At 38.9% G+C, this 23282-nt stretch overlaps 1 protein-coding gene across 7 annotated transcripts in view; it reads left to right on the top strand.

Annotated features, from left to right (window-relative positions):
- Positions 1-23282, top strand: part of STK32B (serine/threonine kinase 32B) — a 183051-nt gene that overhangs the window by 140499 nt on the left and 19270 nt on the right. For all 7 annotated transcript variants that reach the window (XR_003925229.1, XR_003925214.1, XR_003925218.1 and 4 more), the window contains 5 exons: positions 2059-2162; positions 6534-6650; positions 7786-7911; positions 14416-14547; positions 15327-15391. Coding sequence is in view for 3 of the 7 variants with exons in the window: in XM_030026967.1 (XP_029882827.1) it covers positions 2059-2162; positions 6534-6650; positions 7786-7911; positions 14416-14547; positions 15327-15391 (544 nt within the window). In the remaining 4 variants the exon portion in view is untranslated. The remainder of the gene's footprint in view (positions 1-2058; positions 2163-6533; positions 6651-7785; positions 7912-14415; positions 14548-15326; positions 15392-23282) is intronic.

The raw sequence follows: 23282 nt of genomic DNA, 5'->3' as shown, positions 1-23282 counted from the left end.
ACAGAAATCTGATAGTGATCCGTCACATTACTACAATGTTAAAGCTATAAAAGAAAGAGTGAAACCAATAGTATACCTATACAGCTGACTAAAAAGTCCGCAAAGGCTATTTTCTGTAATGAGATATTATACATCAGCTAGGCACAGTAGGCAAAAACCATAATGAATATGGATAAATAAAGCAAACGTTCACTACAAGGTGCTTACGGTGATACTCAAAATATGACTTTGGTGCCTGATGTGCAATTTAGGTGCAGTGACGCACTGAAGTAACACAAAATAATCCTGCCTATCCTCTTAGCATCTATCTATGTGATAGCCCACACACATGTAAGCTGTGCCTACACAGATCCCCAGCAACATGCAAACAAGATCTGAAGTGCATCCGGAGATATAGCATGCCAAGTGAAGCTATATTATCTGGAGGTGAGACAGAGCTAACTCAGTGTGATGACTTTTATGGCATTGTTGATTCATACCATACTGGATCACAGCACAAGCTTAACTATGCCAGAGATCCACTGATCAGCTATTCTCCAAACACATGTATTCTGGGAAAAATGTTTATTTAGGTGCCTGCAGTTCTCCTACCAATCCTATTTAGAGGTTTTGTTAGTTTGCCATCCATAATGATGCAAGGACTGCAACAACTCCTCTGAAAGGAATGGCTTTCCTTTAATTAAAGGTGCTTCTTTAAATGCCATAATTAAATCCTAAACTGCCAGTCAGAAGTAAGTGTGACCAGATTACATTATTCATTGCAGTATGCCTGTTAGAAAGTGATGTGATGGTAATCAGGTGGTAATGTGGTACATTAGACTCAGTATCGTGGCCAGAAGAGGTTTACACGGTAATTGCAATCTAGCAGGCTGTTAGGGTTGGTGATAGTGTTGTTTAGAAAATCCCCAGGGAAAGTGCTGTTTTCACAAAGTGTACTGAAATTCTGCTGTGAAATAATTAGAAAAGCATGACTGACTTTTCATTTCATTTAATTTCATTTCATATCCTCTCTTATTTATATATGGTTTTCTGAAGAAACTGCAGTGGCATTATTTATTATGTCTTTCTTGCTGAAATTAGCCAACTGGATCCTTGTTTTGAAAAGATCTTCCCTCTCCTCCCCCCCAGATAACTATTTTTATGGAATTCATTACTTTATTGACAGTGTGTTTATTTCCAGTCATGACAGAGTTTCTCACAACATACAGTCAGTGTCAGGATTTGGACTGAATTAGCATTCTCAATCTGAATACTTGTAAATCCCCTTTGATTAATTCTATTCAAGTGTAGAATAAGGTTGAGATTTACCATGCCCAGCATTTCCATCAGACACAAAGAATCACCTTGCTTGCAAATATTTGTCCCATAAAATGTTTGCATTTTACCCTAAATATTCCAAGTGACACTTCAGGAATTCCCATCCCATTACTTTGTTTAAGTGACATAACATAAAACCCAGATGGGCCAGGTAGGAATTAATATATAAAATTACTGGCTTTTGAAAAACCCTAACCCATGAAGGCTCCCCAGAAGCACATAACACAGATGATAAAGTATGGGGTTTGATTTGAGAGCTGGGCATAAAGCCAATCCAGGATCAAGCTCTGGGCCATCTTGACTGTTCTCCTGCCTCCAGCTCTGCTCAGCATTAGGTGAAACATGGTGATCCTGCAGCAAAATATGTGGTATAACCCTCAGCTCAGCATTGCCCATGTGGTTGGTCAAAACCCAGTGTAGATATATTCTTAGAGACCCTTGCTTTGGTAGAGCGGCACATGAGAGCTTTGCATGTGCAGATGGAGGAGCACAGCCAGAGTTACACCATTGCTTTCCTCTCAGGAAAGCAACCAAACACACAAACCAGCACATCCTTTGTTGTAGAAAAGCACTCATTGCCAGCAAACCAAGGCACTGAAACTGCATCCTGAAAATGCTGTGTTGACAAATGTATTTAATTCCATTTAATTGTGTCCTTATTCATTTTTCAACTGTCAACATCAATGATCCATAATCTAACCTTAATATAATGTCTTTTTAAAACTTGATTTATTGTTTTAGCTCCAGAAGTGTTCCAGGCCTTTATGGATGGAGGTCCAGGATACTCATACCCTGTAGACTGGTGGTCACTAGGAATTACAGCATATGAATTACTGAGGGGTTGGGTAAGAACGACAGGTTTTGTTGTTATTTAACACAGTGTTTGACAGAAGTCCCGAAGTTTGCAGTGCCCCTGCGTGCACCCTCCATAAAATTTGAGTGGACGAGACTGTGGTTTAGGTCAGGAATGCTGTCCTGAGTCCTTCCCAGCTGGAAACATTCTCAGGAAAGTTTCAACCCACTCTCAATTATGTTACGAACTTTTGCTAATTTTGGCTAAGGAAAGGCCTAATGTTTTAATGGCTTCTCAACAATGCTGAACTGGAAATAATGGTATTTTTTTTCAAATAGAAGTTGAGTTACTTCAGGCTTTATTACATCTTTGATTCTCTTGGCTAATACCTTAAAAGACCTAATGTAATACTCTAAGATGCTTGGCCCAACTACAGAAAATGCTTATCTGCCAGTGCACTTGTTACTTATCTAATCAATTATGTGATTAAGCTTAATGAAAAATCTTCCTGAGCATGGTCAAATATCACAGAAGATAATGGAAAATTCTTTTCCATTTTGGTTCAAAGGATTGAAGTTGGTTGCTTAAATATTTACTATTCCCTACGGAAAAGAGTAATTTAGGTACTATTTCAGGATAATGACATGTAGCTAAAGTAGCAGCATTTTTTAATTCTTAATTCCTATTTTGGAAAGAGGATTTTATTGCATTGCAGTACGCTGTTTTTAAGGGAGGACTATTTGTTTTCATATGACACTAACACAGTACTGCTACCCTGTCCTGCTAGGTACTCTGTGACAATCCATCCCACAAAGATCTCTCAGTTTCATGTAGGATGACAGAAAAAGGAAACTAGAAATAAAGAACAACTATTATTCCAATTTTTAGATGGAAAACCTACATTTTAGAGTGTCTGCATATCATTACTTCAATCCAGAAGCTACATTTTTCAAAGGCTTAAAACTTGGCCCAGCTGTTTTTATTTCCATAGAAATGGCAAAAGTCATGCTCCTGATACGAAGATCCCTCCCATGCCAAACCTTGGTGCCTGCTCTCAAAGCACAGGAATATTGAAAGCCTTTAAAAAAAAAAAAGAGTCTTTGCAAATTTTGTCTACCGTCATTCTCAAAAGTTACTGAGTTTTTAAGCTGACATTCTTCCCAGGATGGAAAACTTAAGCCTGAATGGTCAAGGTCTGGCAGTGATAAGCATAATACATTCTCAACCCTAGTCATAGACGGTAGTACTAGCTGCACATATAATAAATTAAAGGAACATCCTGCTGGTTTTATATCAACCTTTTCACCAATGAATGTCTCCAAGAAAGCAGCACAATGAATGATTGTGCAAGGAAAGCTGAACTCCCAAGACTAATCACAAAAGATACCTGGTCACTTTATAAATGAAAAATCATATAGAATGGTATCCACTTGCCAAGATCTGTACAGTCTTCTCTGAATAAGTCTATCTGGCTATAGACAAAGCAAAGCTGAGACTGAATCAATTTTTTTTTTTTTTTTTTTAATAAAAACATTGCCATCTGTCTATGCTCCAGTCAACCAAGCCAGCTGCTTGCTTTCTCCTGAAGAGCAGCTCTTGCCCACTGAGCAAGCCAGAGGATGGCTTGGCAGCCCATGCCTTTGTACGGCCTAGGAAAAGGTGTGTTTTTTCCCGAACTGCATTTCTGTATTTTTCTAGTCTAGACAAGGCCTAAACTGACAGGAGTGATGACAAGAGAAGTAGGGGCGGGTTGAGGAAATGTGCTTAACCTGGAGGCATGTTGCCGTCTGCAGCAGCGGTGAGCTCCAAAGCTCCGTCTGCTGCAGCAGCCCCGTGCAGATGGCCGCGAAGAGGTGGCTTGCGCGTACGAGGCTGCAAGCTAAACCTGCAGGCAGGCAGCCCCCTCCTCCTCCACGCTCCCCCCCAGCACTTTGTTCAGCAGCGAGAAGAGAGCCCCATCGCCCCAGAGCAGCGGGGTGGGCGCTTGGTGCAGCCCCGGGGAAAGGGGAAGGTGTTGGGCTGGGCAGGGCCACCCGGAGATAGGACTTTCTCCAGTCGGAGCGTGGTGCCTGTTAGTGCATGGGGAAGGCAAGAGGAAAGGAAGGAGCGTTAAAAAGGAGGAGTTATTTTGATCGTTTTAGTTTGCGTCCAGTACAGAGCTGTCTGGGCCGTTTTTTGGTGGTGCCCAGTAGCGCTAACATTTCTCTCTAAGTTGCAGGCACATTTCTCTCCTTAGCCAGTTGCCAGTAAAAGACAACCAAAACCACAAGTTTATAAAGCTTTGCATGAAATGTTCGTCTTTTCCCCAAGTTCAGGAAATTAAACTGCATGATGCAAACCATGACACGTCAGTCTTTTCCCAAGCCATAAACAACTGCTAAAATATTACACTAACTCTATATAACATGCTCTCAACAGAGGCAAAGTGAAGGAAAGAGGTTGTAAGTGGGATTCTTGGACTTCGACTTTCACTGTGATGTGCATGGTTTACAAGGAACTTTGGTAAAACGTCATGAACAAAGACAAAGCAGATTTTGTTTTTCCTTTTTCACAAAATAAAACAGAAGGGGTCTGATGCTCAAGTGGACTGAATAGCTGAAAAATATGGGCAATATAGGTGTGAAGGATCTCAAAAGACCAAGCATATAATGGCCATTTCTATGAGTATTTACAGTTCAAATTAACTAAGAACAATATTAAAAATCTCAGCAAATCTAAAAAAATCAAGTAAGATTGCAGAATGCTAATAATTAAAATTAGGTGAGGTTTTTAAGGATTTTTCCAGTGAGGAAGAAGGCATGTGCAGAAACATCCTTAACAGAAAAACTTTCCTATTTTTATTCTCACTTTTTACTTCTTTCAAAGAGTCATTATTCCTTAAAGTTGCTATTTTTAGAGCTAAGTCACCATTTCCAACAATTGGTGTAAATTCTGGCTCAATGATCATATTGGTCACATTGTTATATCAAGTCTAAATCAGCAGTAGGTTACTTCTTGACAACAGACAGAATGTTAACCTTTTGTTTTTAATAGCTGTTTTATGACAGCATTACCACGGGTAGGGAAAAGCATATGACAGACTATTTCAAATGACAGTTTTGAACCTGATTCAAGAATATTATGTATTCAGAGCATGCACTTAGGTCCTGTTGAATTCATATGGACATGATATAGCTAAATGACAACAGACTAACAGAATGCGAATCAAAGCAAAAAGATTTAAGCAATACTTGGATTTAATTTTAGAATATCCCAATGACTTGGAATGGAGTTGGTTTCATACACATGCTCAAAGTTAAACATGTGCATGAATCTTCTCAAAATAAGAATATCTTCTGGGCCTTTATGAAGAGTGGCTCTAATTTGCTATCAGATTATATAACTAACACCTAGAAATATTCTTAAATTATGATCTTGTACCCGTACATGCTAGCAAAAGTCAAGGGATGATTCAGTTCTTAGTGAAGGTAATGAGTGTCTGCCCTTTGCTGTTGAGGTAACTCTATATTGTGTATGAATTATGGTGCATCAATTCGCACACTGCTGCTATGATGGCTTTTGGCTCCAGATCTCGTATCACAGATCACATATTTGTCATCTGCTGAGTACAACTTAATTCACAAGCAATCCACAGTCTATCTGTGTTTAAAAAAATACATCAACATAGAGTATCATTCTAACAACTTGCTTCACAAATACAAGTCTTTAAAAAAATATGTGCACAATAATAAGAATATAAATTTATATGTCATACTTTCATTTCCAAATGCTACGTTTAGTAAAAGATAAATCACAGTAATCTTCATGAACAAAGCACTGTGAAGACTAGGGCTTCTCTTCACCTATAGAAGAATTTAGGCACAAAAACAGGACAGCAGGTCCATCTAATCCATAGTTCCATGTAATGAGTTAATTTTAGATTTCAAAAAGGGAAAAGGAGAAGGATTGGGATTTGCAGAGTACTTTTTTACTGTGGTTCTTACACAGATTTTGGTAAGCATTTTTTAATTTCTCTATCTACTACTCAGTAAAATCAGGATGACAAAGCTCCCTTCAGCCACCACTTTTCCATTTTGTCAGTTTAGATCACAAGTACATTCTAGTACTACATGTAAAAAATGGTAAATAATCCACAGTTCACACAGAATGTCCCAGGAACAAAATTATGCAGCCATCTCATTTGAACTGATACTTCTTTTCATGAGAGAAAAATTTGCACAGGAAATACATCTATGAGTAATTACATTCATTATGACCAAAGAAAAGCACACACGCAAAGAAGGATTAGCCTCAAAATTGTTATAAGATGTTTTGGTGGTTTTGATATTTCCAGCATAAACAATACTGAGCTCAGGAAAATGTGAATTGTCTACACTCTTTTATCCATTCTTGCTGACTTGATATTGATTTAACTTTATCCCAGAGGCCCTATGAAATTCATTCAGCCACCCCCATCGATGAGATACTCAACATGTTCAAGATAGAAAGAGTTCACTACTCATCTGCATGGTGCAAGGGCATGATAGCACTACTGAAAAAGGTAAGAAAGCACAAACACCTTCTGTCCGCTCTTCTCTCCTCTTCCAGAAGCCCCCCCAACAATGCAGAGGCATCAGGCAAGCACACACATTAGGTAGCCGAAATTTCAAGGGTAAGAAAGCAGTGCTTATTCCTAGATTTTCCTGTACGTGGGTGGTGCAGTATTTTCTCTTGAGAAGCTGGATTATTCTTAGGCTTAGACTCAGGGTTTTCGTGGCCTCAGAGAAATAGAAATCTAATATTTTGTTTATTTTAAAACTGATTCACTAGTGATAGCAAAATTTGGGGATCAGTAAGTCCCACTCTGTGCCTTGGCCTCATCCTCTCCAGCCCTAGCTGTGCATGTGGGAGAGGGAAGGAAGGACCACTCTGCCCTCTGGATTTCTGCCACAGTTTCCAGCCAGGGAGCTTAGAGATGAAAAGGGCTGTAACTCTCCCTGTCCCATGGTGCTATAGTTGCAAAAAGAAAAGTAGAGCCACTTGCTGTAAATGTCACTAAACAGAGTTCTTTCTGAATGCATCACAACCCTGGAACTCACTTTCTTCCTCAAATCCCAGTTATTTGTTTGGTTTAATTTTCTGGCCATGCTGCAAGGCTCATCTGTCTCTTTTAGGTATTTCAGACTATCAGTACTGATATTTGAGCAGGAGATGTTTGTGAATGTGTAAATAGAGCAATACAAGATCAATTTCCTTTGCAGCAATGAGCAATCTATTTTTGATAGATGGAGCAATGAGGTGGTTAATTTTAATTGCTGCCAGGATGCTCAGTGTAACTATATCTTGCAATAAATTAAAGATGAAATACAAATTGTTAGGGGGCATTGAACTGTGATGCTTCATGTCACTTGGACTCTTGTGTATTTGTAAACAGACTTTTATTACTGTTCAGGACAATTACTAATACATTTATACACTTTGTGCCTGCAACAGCCATCTGGTGGCAGTTAAATTATTTTCATATCTTATGAGTTATTACTTTTATTTTTTTTAGACTGGGACTTGCAGGAGGTGTTAGAAGATTCCCTAGCCATTTTCTTACTCAAAATTGTGTATCATACAATTTATGCATGTGATACGTTTACTCTTTCATATGGCATCCAGTCCCTTAGAAAATGCCTTGTGCTTCATCACAGCTCCTTACTAAGGACCCGGAGTGCCGTCTTTCAAGCCTTGCAGACATCCAAAACTCTCCATACCTAGCTGATGTCAACTGGGATGCTGTTTTAGAGAAAGCTGTGACCCCAGGCTTTGTTCCTAATGTAAGTCGATATTCCAGGTGAACTGTGTTTGCAAATTCCGACTTTAATTATCATTGCCGTTTTACTTGTTTATGCTTGCATGTATTGCTCTTCAATGATTTACTTCTCACAGAAGCTTTACTTTGGATTCTCCTTTCATTTATTCAGTCACAGCTAAGGGAAAATTTGGCCCATTTCATTAGATCACAACAAAATCTAATTACCCTTCGTTCACTCTTTGTTGCCTTTCGAATAAAAAAAACATTTTCCAGACTTTGCATTTCAGCTGTTAGAGCAAATGATTGTCAGAGTTAACTCTGAGCCAAAGAATACCAAGAAGATTGCTGCTGCTCTTAAAGTTAGGCATCCGAGTAACATTTGCAAGACTTTTTAATATCCCTGTTGTGCTGTTCCTTTTTCAGTTAAAAAAAACTGTTCCAAAAGACTGACCTATTTCCTTTGTGACAGTTTCCTACTCTAAAACATCCAGATTCTGTGAGGGAATCTGGTGGTTTCTTTTTTACTGTGGTTCCATTTTGTTGGTATTTTCTGAATATTTCCATTTTGATCATTTGTAAGCTAAATGGATTTGAGGACCACGAATAAAAAGCAATGACTTCAGTGTTAACATGCTTCTCCCCTTTGTTCAGTCATATTACACCATAATTCTTCTCCAAACAATACATCTGTAGCATACTAAGGTTTGTTTATATTCTTTTTTTATGCAGCTGTAAAGAAAGATGAGGAAGGGGGAATACCTAGATCCTGTTCTCATCCAGGCGCACATTAGAGTTCTTGCTAAACCTGATGGGGGCAGGATCGAGCCCTGCAGAAGCTGAGGGCGAGAGGGCATTGCCTAATGGAGCAAAGGCAGCCGGGTGGGTTGCCAAGACAGAGCTGGCAGTGTTTGCTGTGCTCCTTGGCACCTGACCAGAGCCTTTCCTGGAAGCAACGTCCTGCAGGAGATGAAAGCTATGGGTGGACAAGCAGGGCTTCCCTCAGGGAGCTTGGGGAAAGACCAGGAATACAGCAGGTAACTAGCACAATGGGTGGAGAGAAAGGCAGGACCCTCTTAGGCACTTCAGAGCAATGTTCACCAGGGCTGAAATTCCTTCCTTTCATGTTGTGGCTCAATGGTGGTGCAAGCTGAAAGCTTGAGAAGTGAATGCCATATCTGCCAAACCAAGACCAGGACTTCTTCCCTCTTACTCAATGTCCCTGCAGCTGGAATAACTGCTGTGCCATGCCAGGCCCTTCCTCTATGCTTGCCCAGGTTGCCACCCTAAGGAAAGCACTGCAGAACAAAGCTCCTCCCTGGCCTGGTGGACCGTGAACTCCATTCTCTGTGGTGGCGTGGATCTACAAGATGAATGGAGACTGCTTTTCCTCTTTTCCTTTTTTTCAAGTTAGAGCTGCTCTCTGAGATATCGTAGGTGTGGGCTGACTCCTTCTCAGACAAAACTCAACAGATTATTTAGACCTCCTATTCCTAGCTGAAAGTTTAATCCGCAACTGTCAGCATGCGGGAAACTTCACAACCCTGCTTTGTATTTTACAAGAGGGATCCAGTTCCCCATACTCAAAGGTACAACATACATGGGGATCCAGGAGAGTCCCAGACTCTGCAAAGCACAGTCGTGCCTAGGTACATGTCTTAGGACTTCAAGTCAAAAGAGAGGACTTCAATCTGCTTCAGCAAAACTGGCTACTGAAACCTGCCTATGGCAAGTCTGTTCTCTGCTCCTGCTGCTGCTCCAGTGGTTTCCTTTCCCCAGACATCTCCTTGGTCTCCTCCTTGCTCCCACTCAAGCTTGAATTCATAGGGCCATATCCTCCATCTTAACTCTGCTCCTGAGGACTGGACTTAAGCCCGCTTTGGTCCAGCAGTGTACAGCCAACTAATGCGATGTGTGCCACCCTGCTAAGCCTGCCTCCTAAGCAGTGAGGTATGGCAGTTCAGCTGTAGTCATAGGACCTAATAAAGGGCCTGCAAGTTTTCCACATCCAGCTGGCTTACGCCCAGCCTACCCAGAGCTGGGGCACACCAAGTGCCCAGGGAAGAGGTGGAGTCACCATCCCTGCAGGTGTTCAAAACACGCGTTAGATGTGGCACTTCAGGACATGGTTTAGTGAGCGTGGTGGTGGTGGGTTGACAGTTGGATCTTAAAGGTCTTTTCCAACCTAAACGATTCCATGATTCTGTGATAAATGTGTGATGGTCTGCATCTGGCTACAGACAAGTAACCCTAACTCCTTAATTCACAGTTCTCATGTGGCTGTTTGCTTTTTTCCACCTGGATTTAGGTTGTTTTGAGAGTACCTTGCTCCTGAGAGAGTATAGATAAGTTTCCTGACTTCTTAAGGATGGTGAAAAAAGTAATTTTAAATGTAATTTCAGAAGCAATTATGGAACCTATGTGTCTGTTCTATTAGCCAAGTCGCCTGTCTCTGTGGTTGATGTTGACAATGTTGAATGTGATGGAGACTGAGAAAAGAGGAAGTCCTCTTGAAATACTTTGAACTGTCTGCCATTAAACATGTGTTCAAAGACAGCTATTCTTCTCACATTTGGATTCACCTTATTTGTGTTTTGGTGGGAATCTGTAATATTGCAGGGAAATCTGTAATATTGGAGGCAAAATAATATTATATGTTTAAAAGACAATAGGAGTTAAAAGTTACTTTAGATAAATGTAACTTTCAGATAAGTTACTAAGTAACGTTAGATAAAAGATTAATCTGAAAGTCCCATTACAAGCTCTACCAGACACTTCAGGATAGAGGCTGATATTGCAGAGCTTGTTCCACCTGGTCAATCAGGTGTGTTAGGAAAAAAAAGTGAGAAGGTAAAAGTCAAAGCATCTTTTCTAGCACAACACTTCTTTTTATAGTAAACTTTACCTTTTCATGAGACCAAGTTTGGCCAGGCATTTTCCAAAAACTTCTCTCTCTGTTGCACCAGCAAAACCTTCACTGATTAAGCCAGGGCCACACAACAAAATATTTGTTGGTTTTCAGGCTTTGGTGAGAGGGTGAATTGGGGCCAACATACACTGTGATCTAGGGAGAGTTTTGTAACTAGAGAGTTTTATAAATTTTGACAACTTGCCATTATTGTCAGGAGCTTGCCTGCCTTCTGCAGGCAAGAGGGCATGCGGGAGGCCTGTGGTAGGAAGGTCCCATAGTTTAATTTCTCCCTCTGTAGTTTGAGAAACGTCGTTTTTACTTAACTAGTACATGTGTTTCTTTATGGTTTAGCTAGTTTCTTTATATTCAGCTTGGAGTCATAAATTGTTAGTAGTTTTTTTGTATTGTTAAATATTTGATAAAGCAAGCAAGAAATTATTTAAATGTAATTTGTGTTCATTTTTAAAGCTTCAGAATTTAAGTGATGTATTTTTTAAGTGCTCAAACAAATCTTAAAACTGTACATGCTCAAGAAAGGAACAGATATTGATCAAATATAAAGAATTATTTATTTATAAATAAATGTAAATAAGCTATAAACCTCCATTAAAAAAAAATTACTAAAACTGACTGGATAGTATACAGGAAAAGGCATCAGAGAGCTTAATATTATACTTTGAGTATACAGACTTTGCTAGGAATAAAAATGATGGAGTGATCTCTAAATCAAATGTTTCATTATAAGACACCACAAGTTATACAAGTGGTTTCTGATGTGGTTTTACTGCTTAGCATCTTTGGTTGCTAAATAATATTTGCCATTTATATATGACTTATGTTAGTACTTCCACCTTGATGGTGATAAAGGTGTGATTGAATTCTTGAAAGTCCCAGAGGAAAACAGGCTGCTTTTAAGATCTTCCACCACACAATTCAGATTGTTTGCAATTTTTTTTTAAATGCTTTGAGAGAATGAGGAGAAGAAAGGAACTCCTGTTCTTCTGATGACAGGAGTAGCAAAACACTGATCCAGTAACTAGGATGCCAAGTTGTGACTTTTTAAAAATGTGTTGGGTTCAGCTGAACCATAGATTTCTGGCCATACCCTACCTCTTATCCCTAAATATGAGAGGAAGAGTTCATCCCAAATGTTGTCGTGAGGTGGCTTTATTGCACTAATGAATAGAACTAAAAAAAAGGCATAAACTATGCTCCTGTAAACTTTTATGCTGAAAAGATCTGAAAGAATCAAGAACCTGAAAAGAATTAAGGAAGAATCTGAAAAGAATCAAGGAAGGAAACAACCACATAGAAAAAGTGTTTCCAATCATCCTGCTTAAAAAAGGACTTTCTGATACAACAAAGAATCTTAAGACTTGGTTCAAGCATCACAAATTAACAGAAAAAATGGAGAATGCAGATTATTTAAGTAATGTAAGTAACAGGTAAGAAAAACCATAATAGATTGGATAGAGTAGAAAAAGCATAATAGATTGGAATGAAGCATGTGATCGGGAAAAGCCAGCACAGATTCACCTAGGGCAAATCGTGCTTGACAAACCTGATCGCCTTCTATGATAAAGTAACCTGCTCGGTTGATGTGGGGCAAGCAGTGGACATTGTCTACCTGGATTTCTCCAACGCTTTTGATATAGTTTCCCACAGCCTCCTCCTAGAGAAACCAATGTGTTATGGTCTAGGCAAGTGTGGTGGGTGGGGAACTGGCTGACAGGCCGTACCCAGAGGGTGATGATAAATAGCTCCTTTTCAAACTGGCAACCTGTCACAAGTGGGGTCCCCCAGGGAATGGTATTGGGCCCAATGCTAATATCTTCATAAGTGATCTGGATGATGGGATCAAGTGTACCCTGATGAAGTTTGCTGATGTTACCAAACTCAGTGGGGAAGTGGACACTTTGGAAGGGAGAGCCACCCTGCAGGAAGACCTGGATAGGCTTGAAGAGTGAGCTAGCATGAACTTTATGAAGTTCAATAAGGACAAGTGTAAGGTCTCGTACATGAGAAAACATAATCCAGGAGTGCAGCACAGGCTGGGATCTACCCAGCTGGGGAGCAGCTCTGTGGAAAGGGACCTGGGGGTTCTGGTGGACAACAAGCTCAATATGAGTGAACAGTGTGCTGCTGTGGCAAAGAAAGCCAACAGGATGCTGGGTTGCATCAACAAGGGCATCAGATCCAGCAGAGGTAAAGAAGTCATTATCCCACTCTACACAGCGCTTGTCAGGCCACACCTGGCATATTGTGTTCAGTTTTGGTCCCCACTATGCAAAAAAGATGTGGACAGTCTGGAGAGGGTCCAAAGAAAGGCCACAAAGATGATTAAAGGACTGGGAAGCCTGCCATAGGAGGAAAGGCTGAGAGAACTGGGTTTGTTCAGCCTTGAGAAAAGAAGGCTTAGGCGAGACCTTATCACCATGTTCCAGTATTTAAAGGGTGGCTACAAAGAAGATGGAGACTGCCTTTTTACAAGGAGTCACACTGGAAAGACAAGGGGTAATGTGTGCAAGGTACTCCTGGGGAGATTCCGACTGGACACAAGAGGAAAATTTTTCACAATGAGAACAATCAGCCATTGGAACAATCATGGAATCATAGAATGATTTGGGCTGGAAGGGACACTAAAGATCATCTAGTTCCACCGCCCCTGCCATAGGCAGGCACACCTTCCACTAGACCAGGTTGCTCAAAGCCCCATCCAACCTGGCCCTGAACACTTCCAGGGATGGGGCATCCACAGCCTCACTGGTCAACCTGTTCCAGTGCCTCACCAACCTCACAGTCAAGAACTTCTTCCTTCCATCTAATCTAAATCTATCCTCTTTCAGTTTAAAGCCATTACCCCTCATCCTATCACCACATGCTCTTGTGAAAAGTCCCTCTCCAGCATTCCTGTAGGCCCCTTTACGTACTGGAAGGCTGCTATAAGGTCTCCCCGGAGCCTTCTCTTCTCCAGGAGTCTCCCCAGGGAAGTGCTGGATTCCCCAACATTGGACACTTTTAAGATTCAGCTGGACAGGGTGCTGGGCCATCTTGTCTAGACCGTGCTTTTGCCAAGAAAGGTTGGACCAGATGATTCTTGAGGTCCTTTCCATGATTCTATGAACCATTTTTTGATACAAACGCTGCTAACCAAAAAAGGCCTGCTCCTTCCTTTGTTATCATGGACAGGAGCTAGGTAACTGAATACCTGTAACTCCAGAAAATCAGGTTTTAACAAATAAGGTCTTAGAGGTACTCCCCATCCTTCCTGCACTATTACAGTTGCCATTTATGCTCCACAGCACTAACTGATATTTTGATGAAGACTCTGGGCCAGATTAATCTCTCTCATTGGGGTGACATAATGTAGTCACTCTAGCAGTACATCTGTATATAACTAGGAAGAGGATCTAACTCTTTATAATTGCTTTATAATATGATTTTTATCTTACCTCCCTTATTTAAACTTCAAGCATCACTCCAGGCCTAAAAAGACAGTTTTCATTTTACAGATGTGGTTGGGAAGCAGGATCATTATTAATGCTATTAACACTTGCCAGGCAAACTACAAAAACACAAGGGTGCTTCAAAGAGTAACTTTGAATCCTTTTGTACCAGAAAGGAAGACTGAACTGTGATCCTACATTTGAACTTGAAGAAATGATTTTAGAGTCCAAGCCTCTCCATAAAAAGAAAAAGCGACTTGCCAAAAACAAATCCAAAGATGGAGCTAAGGAAACCTGCCCACTGGTAAGCTGTGGACTGTGACTGCAGTCAGTGTCATTTCATTTACACTGTTTAATAGACAAACTCATTTAAGTTCAGCTTTATCATCTCTGAAAATAGACTTGACCTCTATGTCTGTCATTTTACATATAGCATAACTCATCTCCAAAGCAAGATGAAAAGTAACCATTTATTTCTGTCAAATAGTAACAGCATGTTTAAGTTATAATAATTTTTAAGATTCTCACAGATGCTCTTTTCAAGCATGAAAAAGTGTTGCCAGTTGGCAAATATGCTTCCCACACACGGACAGATAGTTACAAGGAGTATTTATCCACTCCTAGTACCAAAAATGAAAAGTATGCGGTGAAAAGCTCATTATTCATAAATGTTTTAAAGCTGTCTCTTGCAGTCTTGACTAATGTGTCCCATGTAGAAACATTCATTGTATAAACAGTCTAAACTTCTGAGAAGATTAAGAAATAATCATTTTCCAGGCTTGAATTTTCATTTCAGTGAGGTTTTATAAATTCTGTTGCTACTCCTAATGATTTTGAATGTTCATGCAAGCTGTTCTTCGAGCTATCAGACATAAAAGTCCTCAGGAATTCTTTGTGGGGAACTTCTTCCAAAAGGAAGAAAGATTGATTGTGCCATCACGGCCCACTTCTGAAGAGTCTTCAAAAAGCCTTTTGATAGTATTCATTCATAAGCCTTTTTGTTCAGTATCGTTTCTGTTGTTGTGATTTTTGTATATGATTTTCCATCTTTTTTAATCAACCTATTCATGCTGTTTTTTAAAGAACGTACACCTGCAGCAGTGCTTGGAAACCGTTAGGAAAGAATTCATCATATTCAACAGAGAGAAGTAAGTGCATTTCTTAATGCCTGTTTAGCATTCACTACTGAAATTAATTTGAGAACCATTTTTTTTTCTCCCAGTCTAAGGAAAAGTGATTAATGATCACAGCAGCAGGGGCTAAAAGGCTGGATTTCCATTGATTTCTTCCTCTTACAGTCTCTGGTGTGATGGTTTTCTAGTTCTGTCTCTGAAAGCAAGCATCAGTGTTTGTGGTGAAAGTATGTTAGAGACATAAGGTAAATGTCACTGACACTCTCCAGAGAAACTGTTAGCAATTAAGCAAAGGAGATACAATACAAGGGGCTGCTTTCTCACAACTTGAACAAAACCAAGGGAAGTGATAGCTCATGAAATTTTAATGATACGAACTGCGGTGTTCTGACTTGGAAACATTATTCATACTTCACCACCATAAAAAAGTTTATTTCAACATTATTTATTTCAACAGAGCTAAATATTAAAACTATATCACACATGAAGCAAGTGCTTCATAGTCTAAGATTCAGCCAGAATTCATAGAACACAAGTCTGAATCCCAAGGATGTCAGTAATCTTCCTGGTCCAATTAATACACTGCATTTCACATAGTACACTGTGTTTGAGTTGCAGACACTATGGACCTGTTTGTATTAACAGATATAGCTCATAAAAAGGGAGTTGTTTGTGTCTTTGGTCAAATTATTGCATTTCATCCAAGTATATTCAGTGGTTTTATTTGACCTAATTATATCTGCAAGCCTTTCTAATGGAGTTGTGAAATGTTAGAAATTAATTAAAAAGTTGTGACTATATTACTTAATGCTTACAATGCAGGTAATTACTGTCTTCCGTAATTAAAACTGGGAAAGGGATTGTCAACTTTGCACAGTTGACATGTGGTCATGAAGGAAATTATGCCATAGATAACCCTATTTTTCCTGTTACAATCTTTGGGACATGTCTATGCCCAACACTGACTGCTCACAGAAACTACAGTGAGGACTTACAAAGAAAAGGAAGGTCTGACAGATTTTTCATGTTATTTTGCATGATCTCTAGCGCAAGAGATCCATATGTTTATGTAAGAGCCATAAACAAGAAAAGCCAGACCAAGTCAGCTCATAAAAGTTTTTCAGAAGGGACTAAGTTTTTCAGTGAACTATGGAATGCCTGAACTTTGTAGGAGTTTTAATAACCCACAAAAATCAAAATTATTAAGATTGTAATAACAAGATTAGAAAAAGATTACATTGATAAATCAATTTAATGTGTTTCCAAGCAGTTGTTTATACAACTAGTTCATTCCAGATATGAATCTCTCACCTACTCCAAAGCTATATATCAAGGAAACCCAGTATATAGCAATTTTTGAAAGATTAAATAAAATACCAGATTTTGTAAAACAATTTCAAAATCCTTTTATGTGTGTTCACTAGCATTGAACGATTTCTTTTGACATGATTTTACTGTGTTACTCTTAAATCTTTTTTAGCAGTGCATAGGAAGTTTTTTTCATTTGTTTCATATTGCACAACTACAGTAACAACAAGCTATAAAGGACTCTGAGAGGCTGATGCAAGATCAAAGAGAAGTTTAAATGGAGTACAAGTAAAATGGAAGCAAAAGATAAAACATATGCACTTCATTCAGAACAGCATGTGTTTCAGTCATCACTTGATTGGCTTTGACAAGGTAAAAGGAAAATATTTAGTATAGACCTACAACAGATCCTGCATTGTCTAAAGCCAGATCACAATCATTTCTTGTTTAAATTGTATTAGAGCTGAAGAAGGACATGGAGAGACTTCTGTAATACTTTTCAAAGATAAAAATATGAATAAGGGGGGGAAGCAGATGTGAAACTTTTGAAGTGCAAAGTGAATTCAAGTTAATGGGAACAAAATAAAAGCAATGACAGTGTCGTGGTTTAACCCCAGCCAGCAACTAAGCACCACGCAGCCACTCACTCACTTCCCCCCACCCAGTGGGATGGGGGAGAGAATCGGGAAAAGAGGTAAAACTTGTGGGTTGAGATAAGAACGGTTTAATAGAACAGAAAAGAAGAAACTAATAATGAGAACGATAACACTAATAAAATGACAATAGTAATAATAAAAGGATTGGAATATACAAGTGATGCACAATGCAATTGCTCACCACCTGCCAATCAACGCCCAGTTAGTTCCAGAGCGGCGATTCCCCTGCCCCCACTCCCCCCAGTTTATACACTAGATGTGGCGTCCCATGGTATGGAATACCCCGTTGGCCAGTTTGGGTGAGCTGCCCCAGCTCTGCCCTGTGCCAACTTCTTGAGTCCCTCCAGCTTTCTCGCTGGCTGGGCATGAGAAGCTGAAAAATCCTTGACTTTAGACTAAACACTACTTAGCAACAACTGAAAACATCAGCGTTATTAACATTCTTCGCATACTGAACTCAAAACATAGCACTGTACCAGCTACTAGGAAGACAATTAACTCTATCCCAGTTGAAACCAGGACAGACAGACAGAGATGTCATCATACTGGAGAGAAGAGGCTACACAGTATACACCAGAGTAATTTATGGTGGGTTTCCTTAGACCTTTCTATGCCCTCAAGGCTGTATTGTAGAGGCTGAGGCTGTGCTTACACAGATTTCCAAAGCCACATGGCCAAAGAAGTTCTTAGGAACAGCTGCAGATGCTGAAAGACATTAACTGTTCCTACAAACACAATATCCAATAATATATGATCGTACCATTAGGTGAGGTGTCAATCCCAAGCAGGTCTTTAAATCAGCCTCAGATTTACACAGCTGGATGTTTTGATATTCCTCCACGTTCCTCTACGTAGACCAGAATTGCTTATATAGTCTAGCTATTTGAAAATATCTGCATACCTCCTTATGAATATTCATTATATTCAGCTCCAAAAATCTACATTTTATTGTGATTTAAGCCTTCTGCACAGTTTACTTCAGTGGCACAGAACACTACATAAATCCTAAGAAAGTGTGAATCAAAACAATTAGCCCATCTTTCAAGGGAAAAGATGAGAATAAAAGGATTTGAGGAAAAATTTCAGATGTTTCTAACTGAGCAACATAAATTCAGGTAGTAATGTGTAGTTAGAGTGTAATGTTAACCATCTTAGTTCCACAACATCTTGCAATCCAATACTCATAAAACTGCAGAATCTGTTTTTATTGAATGTTTTGCTGATGCTTCCAGGCTGTGTCTCTTTTTCACTTTATATATTTCATCCTGCAACAGATACTGCAAATCTTGAAATATGCCATATTTTCTTTCCAAGAAGCTCAGGAGACTCTCAGAAACTCTTAGATTGCAGATAAGGGGGGGGGGGGGGAGGTAAAGAAAAGGCTTACTAAGCTGAAAAGAATTAAAAAATAATTGAAGTGACTGAAAGAAGTAACTTAATAGTTTCAGTTAATGCCAGCAAAGAGAGAATGTGCACATTTTCACTTTTCTATTGCTTTCTGTAGTTAAAGTAGTTGGAAACTGGTATTTATAGGAATGTTTTAAGCAAGATGAGTGCATGAGGAAGACAGAGTCCATTTCAGCTAAGCCAAACTTTCAAACGAGTGGGCTCAGTTAAAAAGGCTGATGTTTTCCCATATGGCTTTACTGGCAGCATTCAGGCAACATAACTTCTCGGTAAGTCTTACCTTGTCCTTGAATGCAATTTATTTGGCTGGACTGTAGTTTAACTAAGTAGCTGATATCTATGGTTTGAATAGTTATGAGATAGGATGAAAGATTTGAAGAATTAAAAAGTAAGATGTTGTATACAGTTAGAGAGCACAAACATACACTGCAGAATGATAGAGCAAATGTGTTTTGTTAAATCAGGAATTAAGAAAGGACAACTTGGAACCATGATATGAGCTGTTTTCTTTATATATTGGATTTAATTGCACAGGGCTTCCTGGACAAAAAAGTGTAGTCAGTGCTTATCGGCAATGGGTAACACAAGTTAGATTTGTGTATCTTTACTTACACACTCCTGATCACAGAGCGTCTTCTGTTGATGCTATTCAGAAGTAACTGGGGAGATGAGGAGGAATGGAGGGATTACAAACTATTCCCAGTCACTCTGTAGAAAAAAAGCCAGAAAACAACCCTATCAAGCAAAGTTTCCAGAAAATGAAAAAAAAAAAAAAAATTTCCTAATATTTGCATGAGTGCAAAAGACTGTCCTGTGGACTAAAAATGGAGGTTATAGAAAAGAAGTCCAGGTGTAGTTCTATGCTTCAGTTTAGCTAGGCATGTTCTCATTACTGTTAATCCTATAAAACATTCTAGGTAATCTGTGAAATCTGAAGGGAATACTGCTTTCATGTCTGCAAAATGGACACTGAATGTTCCAAAGTCTTTCTGTGATCCGAGTCAACGGTCGTTCCTATGATACACCATTCTTCTAATAAAAGGATTAAGGAAAACTAAATAAGGGCCATGTTCATCTTCCACCCCCAATGTAATTTGCTCTTGGGACACTCGTATAATGGAACAGCAGCTTTAGGGATGTGCAACATTCATGGGTTGAAAATACTTTCTACTCCATGTAAAATGTCTAAGCTGTTCTGAAGAGGTAGCTTTATACCTTCATCTTCATTTGTGCAGGAAAACATTAAGACTCCAGAATGAAATCGCTTACACTGTAAGCAGATTTTATCTTGATTTTATTTTTCCAGAGCTTCAGATACCAGAGTGGCTGAAGTGTTGTTTCATTCAAGGCTTTATTCTTATTAACTTCGACATTTCAGTGGATGTGAGCTACAAATTAAAATACATATATGTCTTTTGATACGACATGAATAAATGTCATCTGTCCACATTGACACTATCTTCCAGTACCTTTAAGAGAGGGGTACACACTGACCTGATCCAAAGTAAAATAACATAGGAAAACCCTTTTACAATCAAGTTAGAATGTGGTGCAAGAAATGTTTTCTATTCTTCTTAAGATTGTCAGTAAAATATCTTACTTGGTTTTGAACACATAAACTAAATAAACTGTGATCTAAAAATGGTCCCCGCACTGGGTCTTGGCTGGAGAATATGATCTGAAGATAATTTCAGGGACTCGTTTGGGTCCTTTTGTTGACAAATGATTTTTTTTTTCTGGTTTTAAATCTATTTCTATGGATAGATACTTTATTATATCTAGAAATGCAGCATCAAACATTCTGCAGTATCTGAATTTGTATTCCCATAGACTTGCCAGCAATTTTTCAAGAACTTGATCTCATTTAGAAGCTGTAGGCTATATTTTCAAATTTTTGGGGGGGAGGAAGAAATATTGTATGGGTAAAGCCACACTGTTTTTTCGTAGCTTTATTAAAAATCTGAGCACAGATTATTTTGCTATTTTTGTGCCATTATCACTAGACAAATCTTCACATACATCTACATCTGTTTATGAATGTCCAAAACCTGAAACAGCCAAAATTAAGAAATAGATTCAATATTTGCTTGTAGTGGAATCATATTTCTTACTCTTTATTGTTCCTGAGCCTCTACTTCTCCCTGAAAGATGTCTTTAAGATTAAAGAGCTGAGCAAACAAAGAACAGAGGAGAAAACACAGGAAATATCTGCTCCACAAGCAGAATAATCCTTCAGTTAGACACTTTACAAACTTTTCATCAAAATTATCAGCCTGCTCATGAAAGTTACATCATATAGCCACCTTTTACTGAGTAGAATATGTATTTCATATATCCAATGTACATGAAAATGGGTTAGAAATCTGCAAAACTAGTTTAATAAATGCAATGGAGCAATGAGCAAAATATCCATGTTTTTAACAATTCTAGTGGAAACTTTCAAAAAGTTACTAATAATTTTGAAGTTGGAGGTTTTTTAATTAATATTAATATCATGCAATAGCATTGCTATGATATTCAGCTGTCTAGTCTCCATTGATGTGAACAGGCTTGCCTCTTTCCTAACCTACTAGTACACCTTATTTCTCTTTTCAGTATTTGTTCAATGCAACCACACTAAAAAATTCTGCCAGAAATTGAAGGGTCAGATGGCTGCTGCACATTTCCCTCTGTTTTCCTACTATAATTCCTACTGTTTGGCCATACCTGTTCTTTCCTAAAAGGTACTGAACAGCTCTAGGTGAACAGACAGCTCTCCGTTCCCAGAATAAACAGCAAAAGTTGAGGGGGCATATTTTAAGCATATTAAGATGTATAAAATCATGGTCTGATTTTGTCCATATCATAGGTGAAAAGCTTGCTTAATATTCTCTGCACTTTTTATAACATTAAATTTATTATCTCTCTTTTTGTAGTTCCTTTTCTCTCCTTTCAATTGTCTTTTCAGATTCAAATCCAGAATACCTGAGTGCTCTCTTTCATTTTGGTTTGACTGGAATTGAATATTCATAATGATTTGCAGTATACTTCATTGAATGTACTTTTCTTAATAGGTATTATATGTCACTTACTGTCTCTGGAGATATTTATATTACCATAATCCCCATAATATCCGAATGCTTTTTGGATGAGTCTACAGCACAACTTTTCTTTTCTTGCCACTTTTGCTGACCTTAATTCAGTTTAGATCCATCTCTTTCTGGGCATTTCAAGTGGTTGCACTGCTCTTCACTGATCTCTTTCTTGTCCCTTTTGTAATGGATAAGTCTGCTTTTGGAGATTGCTCCTGCAATCTCACCTAATTAGAAAGATGCCTTTCTGAACATGGTTGAACCTGGTTTGGTTTTGGGCACTAATAACTGCTGCTTGGTCACACAAGCCCTTTCACTTCTGCCTTTGATTCCTGCTCGTTATTACTGGCTTAGAATTACCAGTCCAAATGTCACTCTCTTCTTTGTGAGCCAAGCTGACTAAAGATTTGAGCATAGCAGGTCCAAGATGGTAAATTTTCTGTAGGCATACCTTCAGATTCACTTTTTTTGAGAAAAGAGTGGTCATACAAAAGCCATCATTTCAATAATGTATTCCCTTCACAGTTTCATGGAGGAAAAAAAAAAAAAAGTTTAATGAGTATCTGGAACCTCATTTTCAAAGCCTTCCAGGAAAAATGGCTAAAGTTTTCCTAAGCAAGTAACCACATCATTGTAGTGGCTACACTTCACCAAATGGACATTAAACTTCGGGAATGAAAGTTTGGGGGCCGGGGGGGGGGGCGGTGCATATATCAGAGCATTCTCTGTGCTGAAATGTGGTCCTGGGAGGATCACGATAACATGCAGATGCAGATCTTCATAAGATGCAGATCCTCAGCACTGTAGGTCAGCAATTCATTGCCATTTACAGAAAATTAAACACAAACATACCTCATAAAAACTAATCAAAGTCAATTCATAGGCAGAGAAAAGAAAAATCTTCATTTGCACATCTCAGATTTTGGAGAGGAACTAAAACTGTATGATTCTGAGCACCATATACGATTTTTATTTTTTTAATAGGTTACATGGAACAAATCGTATCTGTGATAAATGAAGGCTGCATAACAGGTCATGACTGTTCAGTGACCATAGGGGGTTACCGTCATGATTTCTCTTCATCTCTCTTCATGTCCCTCACTAGCATAAATTCTCATTTGTTACGACTCTCCTTAAATTAAGAATGAGTCATGAAGACTGAACTCCTCATCCTGGTTTAGGAAAGCATTTTGGGGACAGTTGCTGAAGCAACGCAGAAACAAGCCAGTAATGGTATAACATTATTATTGTCAGTCGTTCTGATACTTTGTGTATCTGTTGAATATATTCATAAATGAGTTGGAAAGGGAGCTGAATGGTGAGGTGACAAAGTCCACTTATGATACCAGAGTAGTCAAAACTAAATCTGACTGCAGAGGACTGCAGTAGATAGTGATAGTCATGGTTCTGAGTTGCAGGGTAATAAGAAAATGGCAGCTGAAATTCAGTACTGATAAATGCAAA

Source organism: Aquila chrysaetos, chromosome 1, assembly GCF_900496995.4.
Source record: "Aquila chrysaetos chrysaetos chromosome 1, bAquChr1.4, whole genome shotgun sequence".
In the NCBI taxonomy this organism is placed as follows: domain Eukaryota; kingdom Metazoa; phylum Chordata; class Aves; order Accipitriformes; family Accipitridae; genus Aquila; species Aquila chrysaetos.
This window is presented reverse-complemented; position numbering and strand designations above follow the sequence as displayed.